The 24,489-nt window shown below is 41.5% G+C and overlaps 1 protein-coding gene across 1 annotated transcript in view; it reads left to right on the top strand.

Moving 5' to 3' along the window:
• Jak1 (Janus kinase 1) overlaps positions 1-24,489 on the top strand; it is a 119,632-nt gene that overhangs the window by 48,999 nt on the left and 46,144 nt on the right. The window contains exon 2 of the mRNA XM_060365968.1: positions 23,664-23,745. Coding sequence (XP_060221951.1) covers positions 23,740-23,745 — 6 coding nt within the window. The 5' untranslated portion in view covers positions 23,664-23,739. The remainder of the gene's footprint in view (positions 1-23,663; positions 23,746-24,489) is intronic.

Here is a 24,489-nt window from a genome sequence, read left to right as displayed (position 1 = left end):
CTTTGTTTTTCTGTAGCCTAGGCTATTCTTTAGTAGAATCCAGAGGATTCTACTTGGAAGTCTAGAGGAGGTTCTAGTCTTGTGCAGTATCTTGTGTCCAGAAAAGACCACTTAACTGTTAATAGTTGTGTTTCAAATATATCCGTGCAGACATTTTTTTCTTTGTTCAGTCTTTAGTGGTTTTGTTTTGGAATGTCTGTTCTTTTCCAACTCTTTATTTCTACATCAGTACAGGAATTTATAATTCTCCCTCATAGTTGTTGACGTGTCTAACAGCAAAAGCATTCTGTTGTTTACCTTAAGCCTTTGTTCCGTGTCTCTGGTTACCATATTAGAATTGTTGCTGTACCTGTCTTTTTAGTCAGACTTCACTTTCTGTAAGGCAATGAATGAATTATGTTTATCTTTGACTCTCCAGTGCCTGGCTCAATGTCTAATGATTCATAAATGTTAGGTTCAACTTAAGTTCTTAAATTATTTAATTTTATTTCATGTGCATTTGTGTGAGGCTGTCAGATCACCTGAAACTGGAGTTACAGACAGTTGTGAGCTGCCATGTGGGTGCTAGGAACTGAACCCAGGTCCTTCGGAAGGACAGACAGTGCTTTTAACCACTGAGCCATCTCTCCAGCCCAAGTTCTTAAATTAAAAAAAAAAAAAAGGATTTATGTGTGTATGTGTGTATGTGTATGAGTGTTTTGCCTGCACGAGTGTATATGCACTATGAATTTTCTAGAACTGGAGTTACAGATGGTCGTATGCTACCATGTGAGAGCTGGGAACAGAACTTGGGTCTTCTGTAAGAATAGCAAGTGCTCTTAACTATTAAACCATCTTTCCAGTCCTACATAATTTCTTTCTTTAAAAAGACTTTTGTTTATTCTTTGACAGTTTCAGACATGTGTGCAATGTATCTTGATCATATCCATACTCTGCTCTTCTTCTTCCCCTGGATCCCTCGTCATTCACATTTCTTTGTATCTCTCCTTCCCTTCATTATATCATTGAATTTTTTTACTAGCTTAAAAATTACGGATTCCTATCCGAATGTACATGGATGCAGGGGCCATCTACTGAAGCATGGGTAACCTACTAGGAGCTATAAAAGTAGAAGAAAATTGACTTTGTCTTCACCAGGAGCCATCAATCACCAATGTAGCTCTATAGCTAGGGTTGGGGCCTTATGAGCCTCTCTCCCATTTATGCTGAACTGTTGATACTGGCTTGATTTTCTACAGATAACCCATGCTGCTGTGAAATCATGTATACAACAATCACGATATGTACAGAAGACGGCAATAACTGTCTTATTCTATTGGCCGGCTAGATGAGCAGCATTTCCTTCTTTTTATTTTTGATTTTTTGGGTTTTTGAGACAGGGTTTTCTGTGTAGCCTTTGATGTCCTGGACTTTGTATACCAGCTGGCCTTGAATTCACAGTGATCCGCCTGCCTCTGTCTCCCAGAGTGCTGGGATCAAAGGCAGGCTCCACTCTACCCAGCTACCAGAGGTTCTTATTTGGACAATTATGTTTGCTTTCTATCTTCCATCTGCTGTTCTTCCTAAATGACCTACGAAAATTGAGGTTTCTTGAATGCACTATTCAGTGGCCTCCTCCAACCTTCCTTGTAATCTTTTATTTCCTCAGCATGATTGAGAGTCAACCCTGGCCTGCCTCTTCCTCATTGCTTTACCTCTATTCTGGCCACTATTCCTATATGTGTCCTAGTGCACTGCTCTGTACTTCATAAGAGGGACTTTCTTTGCTCCAGAATGTGTTCGTCTGCACACATCCTCTTAACCTTTGCCTGAAATACACTATCTCTAGTCTGATCTGTTTTTCCTGTTTAATATCTATTATTTTTCTGTTCATATCAAATCAGCCCCATGATATTTTCCTCTGTGGAACTTTGCCTAATCTACGCTTATCTAGATTTACAAGATTGATTCTGCCTCTTCAGTTCAATACAAAATATTTCCCACCCACACACAGTAGGCACATAAAAATTATTTGAATGAAACTGAGCCCTAATGTTAAGGGAGCCCATGGCAACTAAACTCTCTTTTGTTGTCTTTGAAATCTGCCCTAGGCAGGGCCTTCCACTTTAAGCCTGAATTCCCAGCATAGTGGGACTACCATCCATCTTCAGTATTTTGAAGTATTCCAATATATGGCCACCGCACTAATCCAGGATATCTGTGAGGAAGCCTGGTTTTGGGATGGCTCAAAAGTGGAAAACACTTGTGAGAGTTTTTTTTTTTTTAAATAGTTTATCTCCAACCAATGAATTAGGAAAGTCCCTTCGTGTGGAAACAGTCACTTTTGATACATCTTCAAAGGCTGAAGATTTCATTTTTTCAGAAGTGCTGTCCATTGCTTTCAAAGTTGCTTTTACAAAGAGCTGTTTCTATTCTAAGAACCAACTCTGCTGCCTTCTCCTGATGCTTATGCTCAGTACCAGTTTAAGGAAAATCCAAGAATGTCCTGGTTCTTCTCCCATTGAGACTCCAGTAGACTCTATGGCTGCCATGTACAGCCAGAATGGAAGCCAGCCTTGTTCCAATGAGAGCAGGACTAGAGATACTGTGGGTTACTTGGTGGGTGTTTAGAGAAGAGCTTGAGATTTAGGCTTATGATGTCCTTTGTCTGCCACTTCCTTGCAGTATGATCTTGGGAAACTACTTTAACCTTTCTTAAAATGTAAGACATGGATGGGGTACCCATTTCACAGTGCTAATGCTCTGATCTAACATTAAGGCAGAGTGATTAGCCCAGTAAGTGCTAGGATGTCGTATTACTCAACCAGTCTGTGGTGGGTTTTTTTCTTTTTTTACCTGCATGTATGTATGTGCACCAAGTGCTCGTCTGGTTGGTGCCCATAGAGGTCAGAAGATCATGTCAGATCCACTGGAACTGGAGTTATGGGTGGTCATGAACTACTATGTGGATTTTGGGAATTTAACCCAGATCTTCTGCAAGAGCAACAGATGCTCTTTTAAGCTCTGAGCTGTCTTTCCAGTCCCCATTCTATAAAGTTTTAATTGTCATTTTTAGTTTTAAAAATAGCTGAATTCAGAAGATGCAGGGGAGAATGTGAGTAGGCTCTGCCTTAGTGCTTTGTAATTGCAGAGTGCATGTTCCTATCTTGTCAACGCTAGATGCTTCTGCCTTTCAGGAGATTGAAAAGGAAATCAATAGGAAGAAATCATGGGGGCCACAGAAGAGAGGATGATGTAACTGTGGTTGCTATTGAGCTGACTGTTACATGTGTATCTATCTGCCTTGGGAGTTTGGGGCTGGTTAGATTTGTTTCAGGATTAAGGGCTGAACTTCAGAATCCTCTCAGCAGTTGATAAGGTGTTCTGCAAGGTTTCTACTCTTGGAGACCCTGATTTAGTGGGTACAGTGTAAGGATTGGAATACATGTTTTAAAAAAGTTCCTAAGATGGGGCTGGAGAGGTTGGGGCTTAATGGATCTGGGTTCAATTCCCAGTAGCCACATGGCACTTTACCACTTTACAATTGTCTATAACTTTAGGGGCCCCATTGCCCTCATACAGACATACATGTAGGCAAAACACCAAATGCACGTGGAATAAAAGTCAGTAAATCATTAGAAAATTCTTTAAAAGTTCCTAAGAGAGCTTGATGTGTAGCTGGCCTTATTAGATTTGATGATCATCTCTTGTCCGCCATTCTAGAAAATTGCTAATCATTTACTATTTAATGTAAGGAAAGTTGACAGTGTTGTAATCCTTAATTTAGAAGTCAGAAGACAGATGCATTATTGTAAATTCTTTAAAATGGAGAGCTTAAATTATCTAATTAAATTTTATTAGTTATAATTTTAAGCTGGCCTTGCATTTATGCTATTTTTCAAAACTTTACTATGTTTAGGTTATTTGGAAGGAAAATGAAAATATGAAAAAAGAAGCAATCAAAAAGTGTGTTTAGAAGTGGAGATGCTCAGAATGTGAACCAATAGCTGGTGTGTTTGACACATGACTGTAAACCTGACAAAAGAGTGGAAGGATGAGTTAGGAAGATCACTCAATGAGTTCAAGACTAGCCTGGTCTACATAGTAAGTTCCAAGTTAGCTTGGCCTATATAGGGAGACCATGTCGTAAAAAACCAAACATAATATACACACGCACTTCCATGAAACAAATACAAAACCTCCAGAGCAAACAAAATCAATATGTAGACTTAGATTTGTTTTCATTTGAAGCCTCTAGGAAAATATTTTTTTTCCAAAAATTTAAAAGCTGATTGATAAAAGCGAAAGAGATTCTGTCTGCTATCATTGTTGTTAAGCTGATCCAAGTCATTAGATTAGTTAATAACAGGGCATTCGGCTAGGAGCCAGCAGATCTGGCTGGAGTCTCAGCTGCAATACTCATAGCTCTTTGTAAACTTGGGTGAGGTCCTTGACTCATCTCTTTGGCATGCATTTTCTTTTCTTTTTCCTGTCTGAGTAGTTGAATGTAAGGGGTCTTATACATACCAGTGTTCACTTGGCCATAGCAACACACACACATTCTCTGGAACGTGCTCTTTTCATTTGTATTGGAGGTGTTATAACTGGCCTCTACCCTATGTGATGATGCAGTGGAACAGTGAGGAAATACATGAGGAAAGGGTATAAAATGATGAACAGCTGTGTGGCCGTATGTTCCTGTTTGCTTGGGCTTGTGCCTGTGATTGGGTGTGTAACAGCACCCCTTTTAACTCTATCTCAGTTTAAATGATAAATTTTATCTTCACCTTGTTCTCATAATACCATAAAAGAAAGATTTTTTTTTTGTCCTCATTATTTTAGTCTCAAGTCATTTACCAAATATATAAGTATTTCTTTGATGTTTTTTGGCAATTTTCTCAATTGTTTGTCAATTTCATCTCTCCAACTAAATTGATGAGTGGATGCGAATTGTTTCTGTGCTCCTGAAAGAATTTATTGATTTAATGTGACTCAGCTCCAATGACCCTTTGATTGCCCATTTTGACTTGTATGTCCAGAGAAAGTAAATGCCAAGTGCAGGAAGAGAGGGACAGAGACAGAGGCACAGAGGAAGAGCACAGAGTGGGGGGCATGAGGCTGAGAGGAAGCATGATTGTGCGCTGCATGCTTACATGAACAAGTTCAGGGCAATGGCTTTGTGGAGGAAACTAGGAACAGGGATACAATTTTCCTCTCAGGCTGATGCCCTGACTACTAAATGTCCCAATATTGATATTTTTAAGTGTTCCATAAATCTCCAAGTAGGGGGAGGTCAACAGAAATCCCAGATCATATTCTTCAAAATATTCTTCCGAACTAAGACCAGAAAAGTTTCACATTCTTCAAAGAGCAGGACCCTATACACACACGAAAAAGAAACAAAACAAAACAAAAAACAGTGCGTTGAATTTAATTTGAGCATGTCTTGCTTTCTTTTTCACCTTTGGGAAATTCTCCCAAATTTATTCCCCATCTTCACTATCTCTGGAAAGCTGTAGCTTGCAAGTAACTTTGCACCACTCTTGACTTTTGGTTTTATAAATTTTGTTGGTCTTAGATGCTTTGTTTAAAATGTATTCTCAGCCTAGTGGTTACACACCCCTTTAATCCCAGCACTCTCAAGGCAGAGGCAGGCAGATCTCTGAGTTCGAGACCTGCCTGGTTTACAGAGTGAGTCCCAGGAGAGCCAGGGCTACACAGAGAAACCCTGTCTCAAAAAGTAAAAATACAAAAACAGACAAAAAGTATATTCTTGTTTTATTAAAAGTACTTTAATAAACTAATCTATAATCTTAATAGGCCCCAAAGGTGGCTTAGCAGATAAAGGATCTTGGCGCTAAGCTTGAGTTTTATCTTCAGTATCTTCACGGTAAAAGGAGAGATCCGAGTCCTACAAGTGATCTGTTGATCTCTACATGCATACTGTGGCATGCACTCTTCCATAAATAAATAAATGTAATAGATTAAAAAACTTTATGTGTTAAGTTAGATATTAAATTATAAACATAAGATAAAGAGAGCATTGAGGTTTTGACATTTTGATATAATTATTTGAGGTATAAGAAGTAGAAACTTTGGGAGTCTCAGAATTAATAAGGACCATACATGGCAATTTTGTAGTGAGACTTTTGACGGTAGGGCTTCCTGAGCCTTGTGATCTTGTCTGGGAATTTTGTCTAGGAATTCAGTACGTGTTTGCCTTTGGGCTAGAGAACTGCCGTGCCTAATACACAGCTTCTCTGGAGAGAGGTCATATTTACAGATAGAGTGTGCACTTACTGCTCACTTTAATAAAGGGTGCATATGTATGACGTGTGTGTACTTGCTATGCACATATGCACAATACTTCTCCGAGCATATCCTCCCATTTTTAACAGACTTGGGATTTGCCCAATTAAAATTATTCAAATAGTGTTTTGCTTGTATGGAGTCTAGGCAGTACAGGACTACTAACCATTCTACTAAAACGTGCAAATTCAAGCCAAACATAATTGATGATCCTTTTTTCTCCGTCTGCAGACTGAAGCTTTGACTAATGCACTAGAAACTTGACTGTATTGAAAGCTTGAGCGGTAGAATGCATAAACTGGAACAGATAAACTGGAAATGGTAATTAGCAGAGTAACTTCTCTTATGTTGACTTAATAAGGCTACAGCCAAATGCAAGTGCCGTTTTTAAGAGGGCCAGCGACGTGAGACTGAGGACAGGAAACATGAGCCCTCTGTTTGGCCTAGTGACGGTTTTCTATTCAGAGCATTGGTAAGAATTGTGGATCGGTACATTAAAGTTTTGACCTGAGCAGCACTTACTTGACTCCCCCACATTGCAGTACTCCTTAGAGAAGATGGGTGTATTGAAGTGTCTGCATTGCTCTTCCAGTGAAGGGATCAATAGACTCCATTATCACTATCCTTCTTTTACCTGCTTCATCTTTGGATAGATGATAAATGCCGGGTTCTTCTGAGCAGGTTTTAGGTTTCAACTGAGAAAAATCTGACCTAGAAGGATTTAGGCTAATGAGAAGAACAAATAAGCTTTATTTATTTTTTTAAGATTTTTATTATTATTTATTATGTATACAATGCTTTGTCTGCATGTACACCTGCAGGCCAGAAGAGGACACTAGATCTCATTATAGATGGTTGTGAGCCAACCATGTGGTTGCTGGGAATTGAACTCAGGACCTCTGGAAGAGGAGCCAGTGCTCTTAACTAACTCTGAGCCATCTCTCCAGCCCTGCAAACAAGCTTTATAATTCTGTATTAATCAGCAAATATTATGTTGGTGTGAGCAGAATCTTGCTTTTTTTTTTTTTTTTTTCCTTTTAAATAGAAAAACTCCTTGGCATTGTTCTTTATTAAAAGCACCTTTCAATAAAGGATCATGTATGCGTGTCACTTTTATATTTTATTCTAGTTAGAGGTAACCGTCTTTTCAGGAGCTCAATTCTCTGCATGAAGGTCTCAACATGGTAGGGCTCAGGTGTGTCCAAATACATTTTATATGTATGTTTTATTGCATTTGAAAAATGCAAAATTTAGACAGAAGACATTGTGACAGATCCTGTAATTTTGGGACCCTGGGCTTTTTCTAAATCCCTTTTGCTCTAGCCTGAGGAAAGCTGAGAGGTTCCTGAAGCTACAGCATGTGATTCTTTCCTACAGGGCATAAGCTTTTCGCCAGGAATGTATAGAGACATTTCTATACAGTGGGTACATGTCTCTGCTTCTCTAAAGCACCTGTTCTCATCCCTACGTTTTTTCTGTTGAGGATTTGGCAGGATGAACTGGCTCCAGTGCTGTCATCAGTGCTTGTTCCATGTCTAGTTTGTCTCTGGTTTTGTGAAATAGGCTGGCCTGGAACTTACTGTATCACCTAAGCTAGAATGGGAGTCTTTTTTTCTTTGCTTCTCAAGTGCTTCAGTTACAGGCATGGTTCACTACAATTAATCTAACCCTTCTCGCTCCCTGAAGATTATTGTTCTCTGAGTGTCAGTGTATTTGCACGTGTAGAGACCAGAATCTGCTCATTTTATTGAGGTGGGCTCTCTCCCTGAACCTGGAGCTCACATTTTCTCTGATAGGCTGGAAGCAACAAGCCCCATTTTGTCTTTCTTGGAGCTTTGGTTATAGGCATGTACAGGATGGCCAGCTTATGTGGGTGCTGGAACCTGAACTCAGGTCCTCATGATCACACAGCAAGTGCACTTAATTACTGAACTACATCTGCAGTCCACCAACCTCTCTTTCTCTCTCTTTTTTAAAGGTTTATTATTTATACAGCATTCTGCCTGCATGTGTGGCCAATGCACCAGAAGAAGGCGCAGATCTCACTTAGATGGTTAGGAGCCACCATGTAGTTTCCGGGAATTGAACTCAGGACCTTTGGAAGAACAGTCAGTGCTATTAAGCTTTGAGCCATTTCTCCAGCCTGAATCTCTCTTCTTTAGTAAAATTTTCACTGGAGCTGCAGACATGGCTCAAAAGTTAGAGGCATTTGCAGCTCTTCCAGAGATCCCAAGTTTGATTCCCAGCTCCCCTTGGGAGACCTACACCTATAATTACAGTTCTAGAAGATAAATACCCTCTCTGACCTCCTCAGGCATCATGTACACATATGATGCACAGACTTTGATTCTGAAAAAACACTTATACCCGCAAAATAAAAATAAATAAACCTAAGGATTACATTGCTTTTGAAAAGAAAAATTTCCCCAAATAACCCAATTGTAAAGGTGTTGCTGGGGAGGCTAATGTGCTTTGTCCCACGGATGTCCCACCCCTTTACATCATTTCTTCTGAACAGAAGAAAACATTGGAATTTGTGTACTTGACAGGATGATAAAGGAAAACACAAGCACAGAATGAAAGGATGGAGCAGCCCATATCTCTCTTTCAAAGTCCAAGAGACAGCGTGCATACTGGAAGCAGTTTTGTTCTTAATAGTTGGAGATCTTGGTTGAGGACTTAGTTCTCTGTTGTCTAATCTGGATCAGTATTCCCACAGTCATCCCCATTTGCAGCTTAGCAAGCACTCATTTATGATTTGTCAAGTGGCATGCTAGACACAGCAGACACAACAAACACAGTCATTACGGCTCCTGCCTTTTTTGGTGCTTTTGCTGAGACTATGGTGACTGAGGATACTTAAGCCACATTGCAGTGTGAGAATTGTTAGCTGCAGGACACATTTTGAAGCTAATACTGGTGGAATTAATAATAGTTCAGATGTGGGCAGTGAGGACATAGATGTGTCAAGACTGACCTTTGGGAGTTTGCTTAGACACTGTGGTGAACACTGGCATTTGAGACGGTGACTGCTGGTAAGGAGGGAGGAGGTGGTGCTGGTGCGAGCTCCGAGCAGAGCTGTGGAACAGGGTAGTTGAGCGTTTGAGATTAGAGTTGAGATAAGTAGTTTTTACATCTTCAATCTGGAGATGATGGCTTTGGTTGTCAGGGCAGAGAGAAAAAACCTCTCTGAAGGTGGAAGTCTGAGCCTTAAGCCACCAGTGTCTGGGAATGGGAAGTGGGGAAGCTCTAGCCTGAACACTTGACTGAACATGAGATACCAGAACCTGACTCTTCTCCCCTTCAATTTGTAACAGGTGTCAAGGGGAGATCATACTTGAGCACTCTCATGACCTATTTCTTGCTTACTTGCATCCATAAACACAGGAGTAGGAGGTTGTGTATATAAATGATTTTTCCACAGAAAATTTCTTCTGAATCTCTTTTGTGATACTGTGTGAGAGTTGTGATTTGGTGAACAACAGAAGTTTTCAGTGTGTTCTTTAACACTGAGGAAAGTCGGTGGGGAATAGGAAGGTTTGGGAAATGTAAGTCCCATACAGTGCTACATGCTCTCAGTATGATTGTATTTTAGTCTAAGAAAATGTGCCCCAGAAGGATCTGTGAACTTTATCACTGTGAACAAGATTGTTGTACTCAAGAAAATATGTGTTGTATATTAAGTACTTTTGTAAAATATATGTGTACTAATTATGAGTTGCGTTTAGTTGGTAGCGTCTGTTTTTGTGAACAGATGCATGGTAAGGCTCCCAGTAAGCTGTTAGAACTTGCCATTTCCCTGCTCTGCTCTTCCCCTCTCTACCATCCTCTGGCTCTGGAAACCAGGCGGGGTTTCCAGAAAAGTGGGCTCTGTTCTGGGAAGAGGCTGTGGCTCGCTGCCAGTGTGTCAAATAACGCAACCAGTCCCATGGTGAAAAGAGAAGACTTGCAGAAAGATAGGGGTAGAAACAGGAAAATCAGGTAGGTGGAAGGATTCAAAGAAGGTCTATGCTAATGGAAGCTGAGGTCATTTGGGATGGGTTTCTGGAAGGTCCCCATTCAGTAGGCACTTAGTCTCTCTCCTTGAGTTTCTTCCTTTGTGCCCACCTGCTTTGGTCAGAATTGCAAAAATTTGTCCTAAGAAGTTGGATTACTGAGTAACAGATAAATATAACTTTTCCCAGGCATTTGTTTCTGGAACATTTACTCGAAGTAACAGTACAGAAACTTCCATTCTTCCTGCTTTGTAAGTTTGATCTGATTGTATTGAAATCTGGATTTGACCTCCTGCTTCTGTCTGTATCATTTTAAGATGTGTTACATGAACAAGAACAGTCTGAGGGAGAGGAAAGTGATGGATAAATGTCATTTCTGGAAATCTACCATTTGTCATGTGTCCAGGAATAAGGTTCTCTGAGGTGGTGTCTCTAGTGAACTTTAGGAATTTAAGTGCAAGAGGGCACAGAGATCATCTGATGTGGATTCTCTCAACTACATATTCCATAGAAAAAAGAGGTCCCTAGCATGGTGGCACACACACCTGTGGTCCCAGATCCCATCTGTGATTCCAGATAAACTTGAACTCTGGTCCTCATGATTGTACAGCAAGTGCCTCAGGAAGCTGAGGCAGGAGGGTTGCAAAGTTGAAGCAAGTCTAGGCTAAAGAATGAGACACTTGTCCCAATTCCCCATCTCCAGAAAAGAGGTGTCTTGATAAATAACTTGGTAGAAGTTGAACACTCACTCCATGTGATGTCAAATGTTTGTGAGCTCTTCTTGTTAAGAATTATTTAACTCTTGTTTGACCCATGGTTTTGATTTATTTCATTAAGGGTTCCTTTGTTCTTCTCTCTCTCTCTCTCTCTCTCTCTCTCTCTCTCTCTCTCTCTAAGTGCTGTGCCCTAGAACAATCACTGTTGCACTGAAGTGCAAAGAGTTCCAGAGAACATGGTTTGGGGTGCTTTTTTAGTTAAGCCTTTGCATGTAAATTAAGCTTGATATTTTATTCCTGTGGTCCCTGTCCTCATTTGTCTGTCATATGAGTAGGTGGAATGAAATAGTCACTAATGTCACCAATAGCTGTGACATTTTCTGGCTCTGATTCACTAATTAAACCAACCTTTAAAAAGTCTGTTTATATAGGAAAGGCTTTATCCTTCTTGCTTTTTTGTACCTAGTTTACTGCCTGCCATATAATAGTAAATGCTGAATAAATGCATACTTCAGGGGTTCAGGACATGGGGCCAGAAGTGCTTGCAGGTAGTAAAGTAAAAATGATCTTGTCTGTGGCCTTAACGAATTTTCCCAGAAGACTGGGAAGTGTCACGAGAGAACTCAGATGAGATTTTAAGTCCTTGTCATCTGTGGGATAGCTACTGTGCAAGATTGAATAGTTGGGGGGCTTTTTCTAGCTCCCAAATAATGAGACAGAAGCCTATTAGATTTATTAATAAACTTTAGAGCACCAGAACTGGGTAGATACTCATTTATTCTGATCCTCTATGCTACTTCCCAGTCACACACCCTGAATTACTTGCCTTATTGGTCCTGTCTGGGCTCCTTCAAGTCAGTCCTTATGGCCACATACATCTTTTCACTCTCTCTTCTTTCTTCTGCTCCCTCGTTGTCCCTACCTGAGACCCCTTAACTGGGAACAGAAATCCTGCCTGCTGTCCTCTCTCAGCCCTCTGTAGGCTCTCCAACTTCTTTATTAACTAGTCAGAGATAATTGGGGAGGAAAGTTTGCACAACATTGATCAATGCTCACATTGAGGCACAGAATTCAGCAGCTGAACACACAGTGTACCAGACTAACCCCCAACATAAGATCTTTGTCTGGTGTGCAGATTCAAACAAAAGTGGGCTGTGTCACGTAACTTTCACAAGAAGCGTCACTTAGTTAGGGTTGCCATATAGTCCTCTTTTTCCTACTGAAGACTTTATGATACAGCCAACTCAAAGAAGCAAGTTAGTGTTGTTTTGTTTTATAGATAAAGGAGTGGAGGCTGAGAGACTTAGGGATGTGTCCAAGTTGGCATGACTTCTGAGTGAAAAGCCACAATTAAGACCTGCATGTATGATTCTAAACCATGAGGCTTCCTGGACCCCATCATGCTTAATGTCTTTCATCATCCCATTCATGTGAAAAGCTGGCCTCAAACTCATGATACTCTTGCTTTAGCCTCTTGGGCTGGGATTACAGGCATGAGTCACCATACCTATATAAGTTTTTTCTTTTCTTTTGTTGTGCTATATCATATTAAGATGAGAGAGATGTTAAGAACACCGAAATGATGATGGGAAGAAGGGAGTCCTGGTAAGAGTGATGGTCTGAGAGAAGGAAGCATGCTGAGCTTACCAACTGGGGATGACAGAGACTGTTCTGCCACTGCCAAGATCCCTCTTTTTGGAACCTTTGCTATACACAGTGATGTTCTCGGTGATGATGACACCAAGGTGAGGCCATGCAAAGAAGTTCTGGCCAAGAAGACATCAAAAGACATGCTGGATGGCAACTTCTCTCCTGGAGGCTAGCTCTGGCCTTTGCTTTTTTCTTAATCCCTTCTAAGACCTGCAGCCTGGAACAGGAGTGCTGCCAACTTAAATGATGAGGAGAAAGACCATAGCCAAAGGATGAACCCAGTGAATGTGTTGTGTCCACTCAAAGAGCTGGTCTTTTTGAAATAGGTTACCATATCAGTGAGGGACCATATTTTTCCAGAGTGTACCAAAATGAACATAAAATTATTCATTTAAACACTGTAGTTTGTACATTTAGGTGTATAATTCATTGGCTTTAAGTATAGGCACAATGCCATGTAACCATGACAGCCTTTTCCTTCCAGAATTACTTATTCATCAAGCAGTCACTCTTCATTCTCCACTGCCCAAATCCTATAGTCACCTTAAAACTTGCCTCTGACCTTGACTACTCTAGATAATTGGTAAGTAAAGTTACATAATATTGGACTTACTTCACTTAGCTTACATGATTTTGTAGCATGTTATGTGAATTTTATTATTTTGCATGGGTTAATATTCCACTATATAAACACCATACTGTTTATCCACTCATCTCCTTTATCTACTGGCGGACATTGACTGTTTGTACTTCTTCAAAGCTAGCCTGGCAACTTAGTGAAATCTTGTGTCAAAATAGTTAGAAACAGGTGGGGCTTTGGGGAGGGTTGTTTGTTTGTTTTTGTTTTTTTCAGGGATAGAGGGCTAAAGATGTAGCTCAGTGGTAGAATACCGGACTAGCAAGTGTGAAGACCTAGGTTCAGTACTCAGTACTGCTATGTATAATGCATATGATTGCATTTACTGATTTTTGTGTTTTTCTGTGGACATGAACAGTTAAACTTACTTTGCTCTTTGATATTCTCTTGGAGAAATGCTCATGGTAGAAGAGCCTTTTTTTTAGTGTTTATTTTGGTGTCATTGTGGAAGTTCTGAGATTTCATTTAGGGGCCTGGGTTTGTGACACAGTTACCAACTCTGTACACAGCTTTAGTGAGGATCAGAAATCTTCATGGCTGGCCGAGCACTCATTAGAGTGCCTGGTGAAACCTCACAGGCTCCTTGGAGACTAAACTAGATAGGGTAGGGATGGCTGTGAAAGCTCTATTAATTGTAGCTCCACTCCCCAGTTCTGCCCAAATAAAATTGGTCAGATTCCAAACTTAAGACCTGAGAAGGTCTGAGATGGATTTTGAGCTATCAAAGATAGATAAAATTTCACTCAACATAATTTTTGTGTACACAGCCATATTCAGAGATCTGGAAAGACCTCATGTCTATTTTTTATCTGGAACACTGAATTCTGGGTAAGAAGGATCAGGCCTGTGTGAGGAGCATTGCTAGGTAATGGATGTCCTCATGTCCTCTGACTTCAGACTCCCTGTTAGGATAACATGTTGTCAAAATAATTCCACTGACTCCTTGGAGCAGCCCCCTAAGCATGTCTGGGCTGCAGAAGCAGTGGGTGTTGGATCACCAGCTATGGAATGCTGATTCCCTACACTGTCAGTCCAGTTGCAGCCCTGCTCTTTAGTCAGGACAAAAGCTGTGGGAAAGTTCTGACTTATTCACACCTACCTTGTGACGCACTGAAAACCTCTAGCCTCTCACTTTATCCAAAAGTTCCATGCCTGTGTGCATACATAGCGGGGTGAGTGAAGTGACAGTTCTTGAACTTTGCTTATATACCCAAGTGGTTATTTGCTGAGTTCAGTTTTGTTGTCTCCAGACATTCACTCTGGAGCTGGTGCCAGGGGTGGATGGGAGGAGGTTTTCAGCTGTGGTAGCCATCCATAGATCTGTTGGTCATGCAATATTTGAAAAGAAGCACATCATTTTCATACATCCAGTCTTCAAGCATCCCGTCCGTATACCTTCTCTGTTACCTTCTGAGTCCCTGCCTTCACACAGCAGATGTGTACACATGGGATTTGCCCATGCCAAAGGGAGTTACATGTTCTCAGGAGAGGGATCTGCAGGGGAAAGGTTGGTTTTCTTGATAGGCACCTGTATTTCCCTGGAGCCTGGGCCAGCCTTCTTCCTTCACTCTGTCTGTTCTCTGTATCCTCTGTGCAGCCTCTGGTCAGGGGTTTTATACTTTATCATTCTGTCTTCTTGCTCTCTTTGTATTTTTCTTGTTTGGAGTATTTCCCATAGTCAGCTTGTGTTTTCACAGTGCACGTATCCTCCCATCTCTAAAGGCCCCATTCATGTTCTACTTCCTTTGCAGTGGTCAGGGTATTGCATGCTTTCTGTGGGCCAGGTGCTTTGCTAGGCACATCTGTCTGCCACATATATCTGTTATTTGTCTATCACTAACTGACATGCCGTGTGTGTGTGTGTGTGTGTGTGTGTGTGTGTGTGTATGTATCTTCTACAGAATTAAAAAAGAAAAAGAAAATACTTAGTATTATCCTTATTCGCAGGAGAAAAGTTCAGTTGCAGAAAATTGAAAGCTACTTGAACCTCGCTGCTAAGGTTCTTCATGACCTGACCAAATTTACCATGCTGGTTTCCCTCAAAGTCTTCTGGGGTTGACGGGGTGTCAGCACCATCTGTGCTCCTTGACAGTGTGCTCTTTTAGCTTGGTGGGGTGTGTTCTTTTGGCGGTTCACTCATTCTGAGGCGTGGCTTTGGTGACTGTCTTACTGGGTTCTGTTCACTCCACTAAGCTGCATGCAGACTTCATATGGTGAGTTTGTGTTTGTTACTTAAGAGGTCCAGGAGGCAGTGGGTATTTCTCCTAGCTATATTTAACCCAATTAGTCATTTACATCATACCATAATGTTTTCTTCCACTAATTACTGAGTGTTCTTAGCGAATTATCCTTTGTCTTCCCCTTTTTACACTTTTATTTTGTAGAAAGTACAGGCAAGACATACTATGGTTAGGGTTTGTATGATTTTCCTGTTCTTCTTCATCCCCAGCCAAAAAACAGAAAAAGTAAATGGAATGCCAGCCAATTGAAGGGTTGTCTGTTAGACAAAGAGTTTTTTGACAAGAGCGATGGAGGTACGCATGCTGTAAACCTATGTGGAACTCACCATAAGGTCTCAAAGTGTTTCATTAAGTTGGTTTTACCTGTGAATATGCAGAATAGAAAGTGTTTGTCTTGATAAAGGAGAGATATCTCTGGACACCTTTTCTAGTTAGTCGGTAAGAAATAACCAGAACTCAAAACTCAGTGGCCCTTTCCATAGTTCCTGTTGCTAGATTTTTTTTCTCCCTTTCAGTGGAAATATCATCAAACTTTTGAGTAGATGCAAACTAGACAACTTGAAATTTGAGCTTGTTAAGTTGTGTGGGGACTCACTAGAAAGTGTGACCATAAAAGTAGAACCTGGGCTGTGGGGACACACTACGGGTAAGAATGGGGCAATTGGCAGAGCTTAAAATGGGTCTCCATGCTTTGAGATGTAGTTTCTAGCTCCCTGTGGAACTATGGTATGGTTTGGAGGTAACTGTTGAGGAGGAGACCCGAGTGAAGACCGAGTTCTCTTGTGCCCAGTCTCTACTCAGCCAGTTATGTTGCAATGTCTTTAGCTTTGTGTTGTGGGCAAACATGAAGCCCCAGAGGAAGTATGGCTTGCTGTTTTAGGCTCAGCCGGGCAGATGCACATATTAAATAAAGACGGAAATATGGAACATTTTATCCTTGGTAATTTTGTTGAGTATTTTATACTAGTGATTTTCAAATTATAGATCCACATTCATTAATGGACTGTGAAATCTATTTTCAGGCTTTAGCATTTTAAAAAGTGTATACACGGAAGACAAGAGGGTAGCATTTAAGATAGTGAATGGCACCCAGTGAGGGTAAGACTTCGTTTCCTTTTTGGATTTTTCAAGCAGGATCTCATTTATAGTCACGCCTGGCCTCAAAGCTCACTTTTTTTTAGAACAGGAGGCCTTGTCCAAAACAAACAAGAAAGAAAAGAAAAGAAAAGAAAAGAGGGCTCAAACTCATGGTGAGCCTCCTGCCTCTGCCTCCTGAGTGTGGGATTGCAGGCATGAGCCAACTTACCTGATATGGGTGTTATAAGATGTATTTCTTACTGTAGTCGTAGTCCTTAAAGCACGAAAGTGTGGCTGTGCTGCAGGAAGTGGGCATGGGTAAGGGATAGAGGGTGGTCTCAGCTCTACCTACTGGACACTGCTGGAGGCTTGAGTCACCTGCTCAGGGCTCTGCCTGCAGGTGAAGGGTGACATCTTGGGCGGTGTGTGTGGCTCAGTGGTGGAGTATGTTTGCTTCAACTGGGTGGAACCCTGGGTTTGATCTCCAGCCTGGAAGAAAAAAAGTGTAACTACAAATATTGATCATAATTTATTTACTGAGAAGTGCTGGGGTCTCTGTAGGGAAAGCTTTTTTCCTTTCATTTTCTCTTACTGTTTTTTTGAAATCCAAGGCTGTTTTGAGGTAGTAGTCAAGTTCCTTTAAAGCATAGACTGAATAGATGTTATGTTTGGGATTTTCCACCACTTGATATGTCTGCATTGCTTGCATGCTTTCCCGAGTGGTCTTCCATGAGACTTCAGGGCTAAGGTGCTCTGGCTTTCTTCTGAGTACCAAGCTATCAAGGTATTGTGCAAAAAGCAGAGTCCCCACCTGGTAATGGCTAATGACCCATGGTGGTGGTGACAGCAGCAGTGGTGGCCTCCGCCTTATCCATCGTCTTACCCTAACTACTCAGAGAAGTGACTACCCAAGAATGCTAAGTGGTTAAAGCCATGGTTTCCTTCAGACTTTGCCAAGTGGTGTGCCATCAAGCAAAGTTCTTGGTTTCATGACATCGTCAAAATTACGTTAGTGAAAAATGTGTCAACTTGTGGCACAATATAGTTTTTCACATTTGCTTTGACCCCCCCCCCCCCTTTAGTCCTCCAGATGTATGCACTTGTTCATGTATGTGCATGTGTGTGTAGAGGTCAGAGGTCAATTTCAGGCATCATTTCACCTAGGTGGGCCAGTTAGCATTGGTTTCTCCTCTCTGCATTCTCTCTGCGCATGCATTGCAGCTGTGCACTGCCACGCCCAGCTTTTACATGGGCACTGGAGACCTGAACTGAGTCCTCAGGCTTATGCATCAGGCACTTTTGACAACTGAGCCCTCCCCCCAAAAAGTTTAGAGCCTTGAGTAAATTTAACAGAAACTGATCAAATGGCTGTAAAGCTTTTAACTTTTAGCATAAGATTAGGGAAATCTCCAGTCATAACGATTGTACAAAGCAGTCAGTTTTATAATTGCTGTTTTATATTGTACCCAAGGTCACACAGAAAGTATTAGATCTGATCGCTTAGTCCAGTCTGGGGTGACTAGAGTCCCAGAGTTCTAAATGCGTACATCTGTAGAGAGCCCTGGAGCTCATTCAGTACTTTTTCATTCTGTAGAACTTGAGTCCTGAGATGTTAGGAGGCTTACTCAAGACCAGGCAAGACATGGCCATTTGTCTTACTGGGACAGGCTGGTGCAGACTCTTTTGCAGCCTTCCCCACTTTCCCATAACATCTACTGTTTCCTGTTTTCTCTACGTGCTCCTTCCTGGTCCTCCTGGTCTCATCACCTGCTGGTACCATGCTAGGGATTTTCCTTTCTTCTGGGCCTTTTCTGGAACTGTTGCATGACCATCCACCCTTTTCAGTTTTGATTTTCTCCACGTTGGTAGCTGCTTGTGTCCCAGGCTTCCCAGCCCAAGCTTCACATTATGCCTTCTTGACTGCACAGTCCCCACTGCCACTTCTGCATCTTACCATGCCCTCCTCCAGATGCTGAGGTTCCTGTTCAGCTTACCAGCTGGAAATAGATCTCACGGTTTCAGTGTGCATGCTTACATCTCTGTTCCCTGTTTTGTCTGTGTGTCCCTTGTTGCCTGCATCTTTCCCAGAAAGGAATGAAATGCCAGCAAAGGCACTGGACAAGGAGTCGTGCCCTTCACTGGCAGTTGATCATGGGAATGTCCTAAGCCAGCTCTTTTCATCTGTGGATGGTCAAAGATTTGAAATCCCCCTTTAGGGGCAAAATGTGTAAATACATGCTCGGTTTTATTGTTATGGTTCAGGTGCTATCACAAGTACTTTAGATGGATGTTTAAGAAGTGCTGACTGAAAGACAAGCCGTCTGTGTCCATCATCTGTTTTCCACTCCCCCACTCCTATTTTAGAGATAAGACCTCATTATGTAATCCAGGCTAGCTTGGAACTTGCTTTGTAGCTCTGGCTGTCTTCATTCTCATGATGCTTCTGCCCCTTCTTCCTAAGTGCTGGAATGACAGGCTATGCTGCCAGGCCTGGCCCTACTTCCGCCTTCTGAGTATCCACCTCTGCCGCCATAGTTTTGACTCTGAGGAAGGCAGGCAGTGGCGATGGCTTCACTAAATCTTATCATGGCCCCTTTAATAACATTATAGATACATTAATGGAAATTAGTTTAAAAGGAGAAAAAGTAAAGCAACATCGAGCTGTACAGCATCTTGATGCAGCATGGCTTTTAGGAAGACACTGACTTTAATTAAACAAAGTACTGTTCGCTCAGTCAGAGACCTCTTCTTTGGCTAAAGCAGGCTCTTTGGGAACAAAGCAGAGCCCGACCCATTGACTTGGCATTGATCATTTGTTCATCCCTAGAAGTTTATTGTAAATGAAGAGGCATTTATTATTGTGGGGTATTCCTGGAATCGCTGCTATAGTTAGAAGTGAGTGATTCTGTGTGACAGGAATGGCATATAGAAAAGCAGTAATTCTGACTTGCTGACAGGAAAAAAAAATGCAAGTTTTGTATTTATGTTATGTCATTCGTTTGGCTGGAATCCAGCAGCTTTACAGTATCTTGCTGTGCTCTCGGAAGAACGTTACCCAGGTCTCAGCAAAGTGCTGGTGTCTCGGGGGAGACAGAGAAAGTCTTTCTGTGGTGCTGTGGGTGGGAGGACTGGAGGTGCCACTAGAAGACAGCAGATGGTTTTCCTGGCCCATATGTGTGAGGACCTTAAGAGAGTTCCAGTCCAGGCAAGGTAGGCCCGTGCTGCATAACAGGAATACTGCTCTCTCCAGTGGCAGCAATGCTGTAGCTGTGGGCTGGAACACAGTCAGGGTGGGGCAGCTTAATGACTTTGCCGCTCCTGTTTGTTTTGAAACAGGGTCTTGCTGTGCAGATCAGGTTGACCTCAACTCACTTTGTAGCCTAAACTAGTCTGGAATTTATAATCCTCCAAACCTCCTGGGTGCTGGATTGTAGGCCTGCACCACCACACCCAGTTTAATGGCTTTCTTTTTGACTGTTCTTTTAAAAAGCTTGCAGTGAGATCATTGTCCTGGGTGGATGTTAGACTGAAAACTACTAAAAGGCCAGAGGAGACAGGGGTGGTGGTAATTGTAGGTTGATTTCTTGCCCTGTGGAAAGGGCAAGGTCCTTGAATCAGGAGCCACACATTAGGACTCTTCCCACTCATACTGGTTAGCTCAAGACAGCTCAGACTTTCTAGAGATGAAGTGCCAGTGCTCCGTCATAAATTGTGAAGTCACTTTGTAAATATTGGGGCTACTTCTTGCCTGGAACTGTATCTGTAAGCATAATCAGATGAACAGAAATTATGGTCAAGATCAAGTTTCCTGAGAGTTGAACTCTGTTGAGTGTTTTATGTGTGATGTTTAGCTTCTGACAGTCCTGTGAGATAAATGCCAGTTTTATCTCCTCACTTGCATTGAGAATATTGAGGTTCAGGGATATTAAGTAATTTGCTTGGGAAGCCAGATTCAAGTGATCCAGGTCAGTAGGACTCCACCCTTTGTACCTACCCCTCAGCAGGCTGAGACCAGGCTTCTGCTTATTCTGTGGCACTGCCCAGCAGCCTTCTAGCCTGCAGTACTCTTAAGTTTATCAACATTGTATTGGTACTTTTTGCTTTAGAAAGGTTTTTGATTCCTTAAAATAATTCATTTTAGGTAAGATAGTATCTGGCCTGAAACTCAGTATTTAGAACAGGCTAGACTCTTAACTCAAAGACAGACTCCTACTTGTGCTTCCCAAGTGCTGGGGCTAAAAGACATGTACCCTGGCAGCTGGCAAGAGAGTGTCTTTAGTGAAAATAATCAAGCACATGCAATGTTTCATTTAGATTCTAATCATTGATTTTAGCCATCACGTAGTCTTTTTGCTACACAAATTTGGCAGTGGTCTTTGGCTCAGACACTCACAATCTGATGATAGCATGCTGTATTATTAGAACTGTCTAGTTCAGTTTCTGTTTTGCCCTCCATCTGAAGTTTAATCATCTCTTTATCACTTACACAAATATTAATACTCCAGGAACCATCTGGATTAGAGTTTTGAGTTGAGTGTGTTCTGATTTACAAAACTGTTTTGTTGTTTTCCTTGCAGAGCTGCTTGTCCCTTACATAAGACTGTGATAAAGAATTCAAGAAATCTATAGAACTTCTCTGATTTCTCTTGCACATAAACCAGCACCTGCAGACTTTGGCCACATAGTAACCCTGTGTCACTGAACGAAGGCCTCTTTTCTTTTAAATCCTTGCCTGTGTAATAAAGGAACGAGCTCACTGATTTTACCCAGACACTGTGAACTGTCATCTCTATTGTTCCTATTTTAATTCTAAGTTATTTGATAGCCATTTGAAATCCCCAGTAAAGTATGTCTTTTAAATGATGTTTTATGATTCCTGATGGTCTGTGTTTCTGGCACTGAAGATTTTCTTTTGTAGTAAGACACTCAGCTTGGTTTCCAAAACCAACGAGTAGATTTTGCTCCTTTTCTGCTTTCTCTACAAGTGATTAGGCAAACTACAGTCTGTCTTATTTTGACACTGTTTCTTGGATAAAACCAGGGTACAAATGGAACACCAAAATTACTTGTCATCATGACAGGGGCAGCCATCCTTTCTTGTAAGTAGATCCACAGTGCTATTCTTGAAGAGCTTAGTATAGGTCCTAGAATGCTTTTTAAATGCTGTATGTCTTATTTTTTATTACTAGAATGTCAGTTCCCTAAGAGTTCATTATATTAATTCAGCATGCAAAATATCAGAGTTAATTGTGTACTGTCTAAGAATCCTGAAGCTAACCATGTTCCTCTGGGTTTAGGCCATCTCACAGATCTGAGCTGTAGTTCTCTCTGCCCAGGAGTACTGGAGATGAAATACACTGTGATTCAGCCTCGTGCTGTTTGCAGCAGATAAAAGAATGGGACACAAAACTTCTCCTGGTCATAGGTTGTCATGACGTCCTCGTTGTAGGAGAAGGTTAGCGTTCAGGGAAATTCCGACTCTTCGTGACCTAATGGTACATATTAAAAAGCTTTAAGTACAAAAAAGGATGTTGCAGTAGTCCCCATGGAAGGAACCTCGGCCTGGCAGGACTAGTAAAGTGTCTTTTGTTCTAAAGGGCTCTGAGTCTGTGAGCTTTTCCTGGTTTGGGGTCAAGCTTGGTTTGTTTTTGGTAAAGGCATGCAGCCGTGTTCTTCCCATGCCCTGTGTGAAAAGGAATAGTTTCTAGTCTAGTTCTTGCACTCCAGGACTTTGCGCATGCTGATGCTCTTGCTTGGACTGCCTTCAACCGTTGGTGGTTTTGCCTTCCCTCTTCCACTCCTTGCACTTCCCAGAGTTCCAGGCTGCATCATACTCTCTATTTTGGCTGTCTGTGTCTCTCTGTCTAGGTCAACTATTCCACATGGGCAGGGGCCCATTTGCTCTTTTCCTCAGCTAGTTTAGTTTCTGATATGGAGAGCCATGCAAAGCAAATGGAAGGCTTCTAAATGTGGCGATTGAAGCCCTGTATCTACGCAAAGCACAGCATTGTCCTTTGGTTATTTTCTAATGGTTGTTGTCATGTGAGACTGTGTGTCTACTCACATTCTTCAAGCACTTGTCATGCACTGTTATTTTTAAAGTGGAAGGTAAAATTATTTGTTATTTCAGTATTTTTGAAGGTACTTGAATTTTAGTTGCCAAACCAAAGTTGCCACATCAAAATTCACACTTTTATTTCCTGCCTGGCCTATGGTCACTACTTTTTAATTTTATTTTCCGTGGATTTTGAGTGTATGTTTGAGCATCATGTATTTCTCTTGGATCTCAGAAAAAGGTGTCATTGGATCCCCGGGAACTGGAGTTATGGATGGTTGTGTGACACATGTGGGTGCTGAGAACTGAACCCAGGCCCTCTGCAAGAACAAATGTTCTGAACCACTGGGCAGTTGCTCCAGCTCCCACCGTCATTACTTTTACTAAAGCCCCTCTCATTACAGAAAGGGTTCTTCTACTATCTCTAGCCTGTCACCAGATGGGTGAGAGGAACACCAAAGGTCCTGTGGTATTCTCTTGCTATTGAGTTTTTATTTATGTTGCTTCCCATGGTGATGAAGTAAGATGATGGGGACTGTTGATGGCTTACCTTCATCTTCTGCTTCCTAGTCCATCTCTGCCATGTGCTATCCAGGGCTGTACTTTCCTACAAGCAGATTCTGACAAAATATGCTAAGTAATGAAGGGAAGCTAATCTTGAATCCGTAAGTTGATAGCTGTTTGTTGGCAAAAACCCGTTGTAGGACTGAGCACATTTGGCATCTGTCCTGTCACTCACAGTGTCAGGAGAGAAGTGTTGGTAGCTGTTCTTAGGGCAGGGCACTATACTAGGAAGCAGCAGTTCTGGCTTCTTGGAGCAATGAAACATCTTTGATTTTTATACCCATTGTCTCTGCCTATTAATATCTTTTTCAGTCATCACCTATATCGTTCTGCTAAATGCATTTTCCTATACATGTAGGTTCTGCTGGTTTCTTAATGAAGACACCCTCTTATTTTGAAATCTAATTACCTCTGATTTGATTGATTTATTTTTATTTCTAGATCAGCTCTGAATGGGCTTTGGAAAGTAAAGAAGAAAACCCAGTCTGCTTTACAGGAATCCTGGACAACTGAATAAATGCAGGTATGCACATTTGCCTTCTTTGTTTTTTTTCTTTTGAGGCAGGGCCTTACGTTGTGGCCCAGATTTGTTATAAACTTGAGATCTTCTTGTCTCAGCCTACCTGGTATTGAGATTATGGCTGTACTAATACACCTGACCTTAAACTGACCATCAGCCTGTAGGACTGTCTGTGTTCTGGCCTTTTAATCTGTCGGTTTGTCTGTCTGTCCGTCTATCTAATCTGTATATTATTCATTCCCAGTGTTGGATATGCTGGCTTAACCAGTCTTCTCACACCATAAGCCTCAGGAAGTTCTCTTGTGCCCTCTCCTGGATGGCCACTGCAGTTAACGGTGTACCTTCTGTTCTTTTGGGCTTTGGTGCATATTGCATTGCTCAAAGGCCCCTAATGCACCTGTTGTACTTTAACTTTGTGTCATCTGTGTTGGTCGTGTAGCTTTGTGTCTACGTTTTCAGCTGCTGTAGAGACACTTTGTACAGTGGACCCTCTCTTGTCAGAAGTTGTCAGTGGCCATTTTCTTTCTGTTGCTAATAGCACACTATGCTCTGTACACATACAGTTTTGTGTATTATTACTTTAGAGTTAAGGGATAGTTTATAGTCTTTGAACTCTTCATCTGTTATGTCTACAAAGAATCTCTAAGACAGAGGTTTCTTTTGTCTTACGCTGTGAAGCAGGCCTAAAATACTGTTGATTTCCATCTTGGTTTTTCAGGGTGATCAAGTTAGGGTCTAAGTGCTGAG

Source organism: Meriones unguiculatus, chromosome 12, assembly GCF_030254825.1.
Source record: "Meriones unguiculatus strain TT.TT164.6M chromosome 12, Bangor_MerUng_6.1, whole genome shotgun sequence".
NCBI lineage: Eukaryota > Metazoa > Chordata > Mammalia > Rodentia > Muridae > Meriones > Meriones unguiculatus.
Note: the sequence above shows the minus strand (reverse complement) of the source record. Positions and strands in the feature narration are given on the sequence as shown.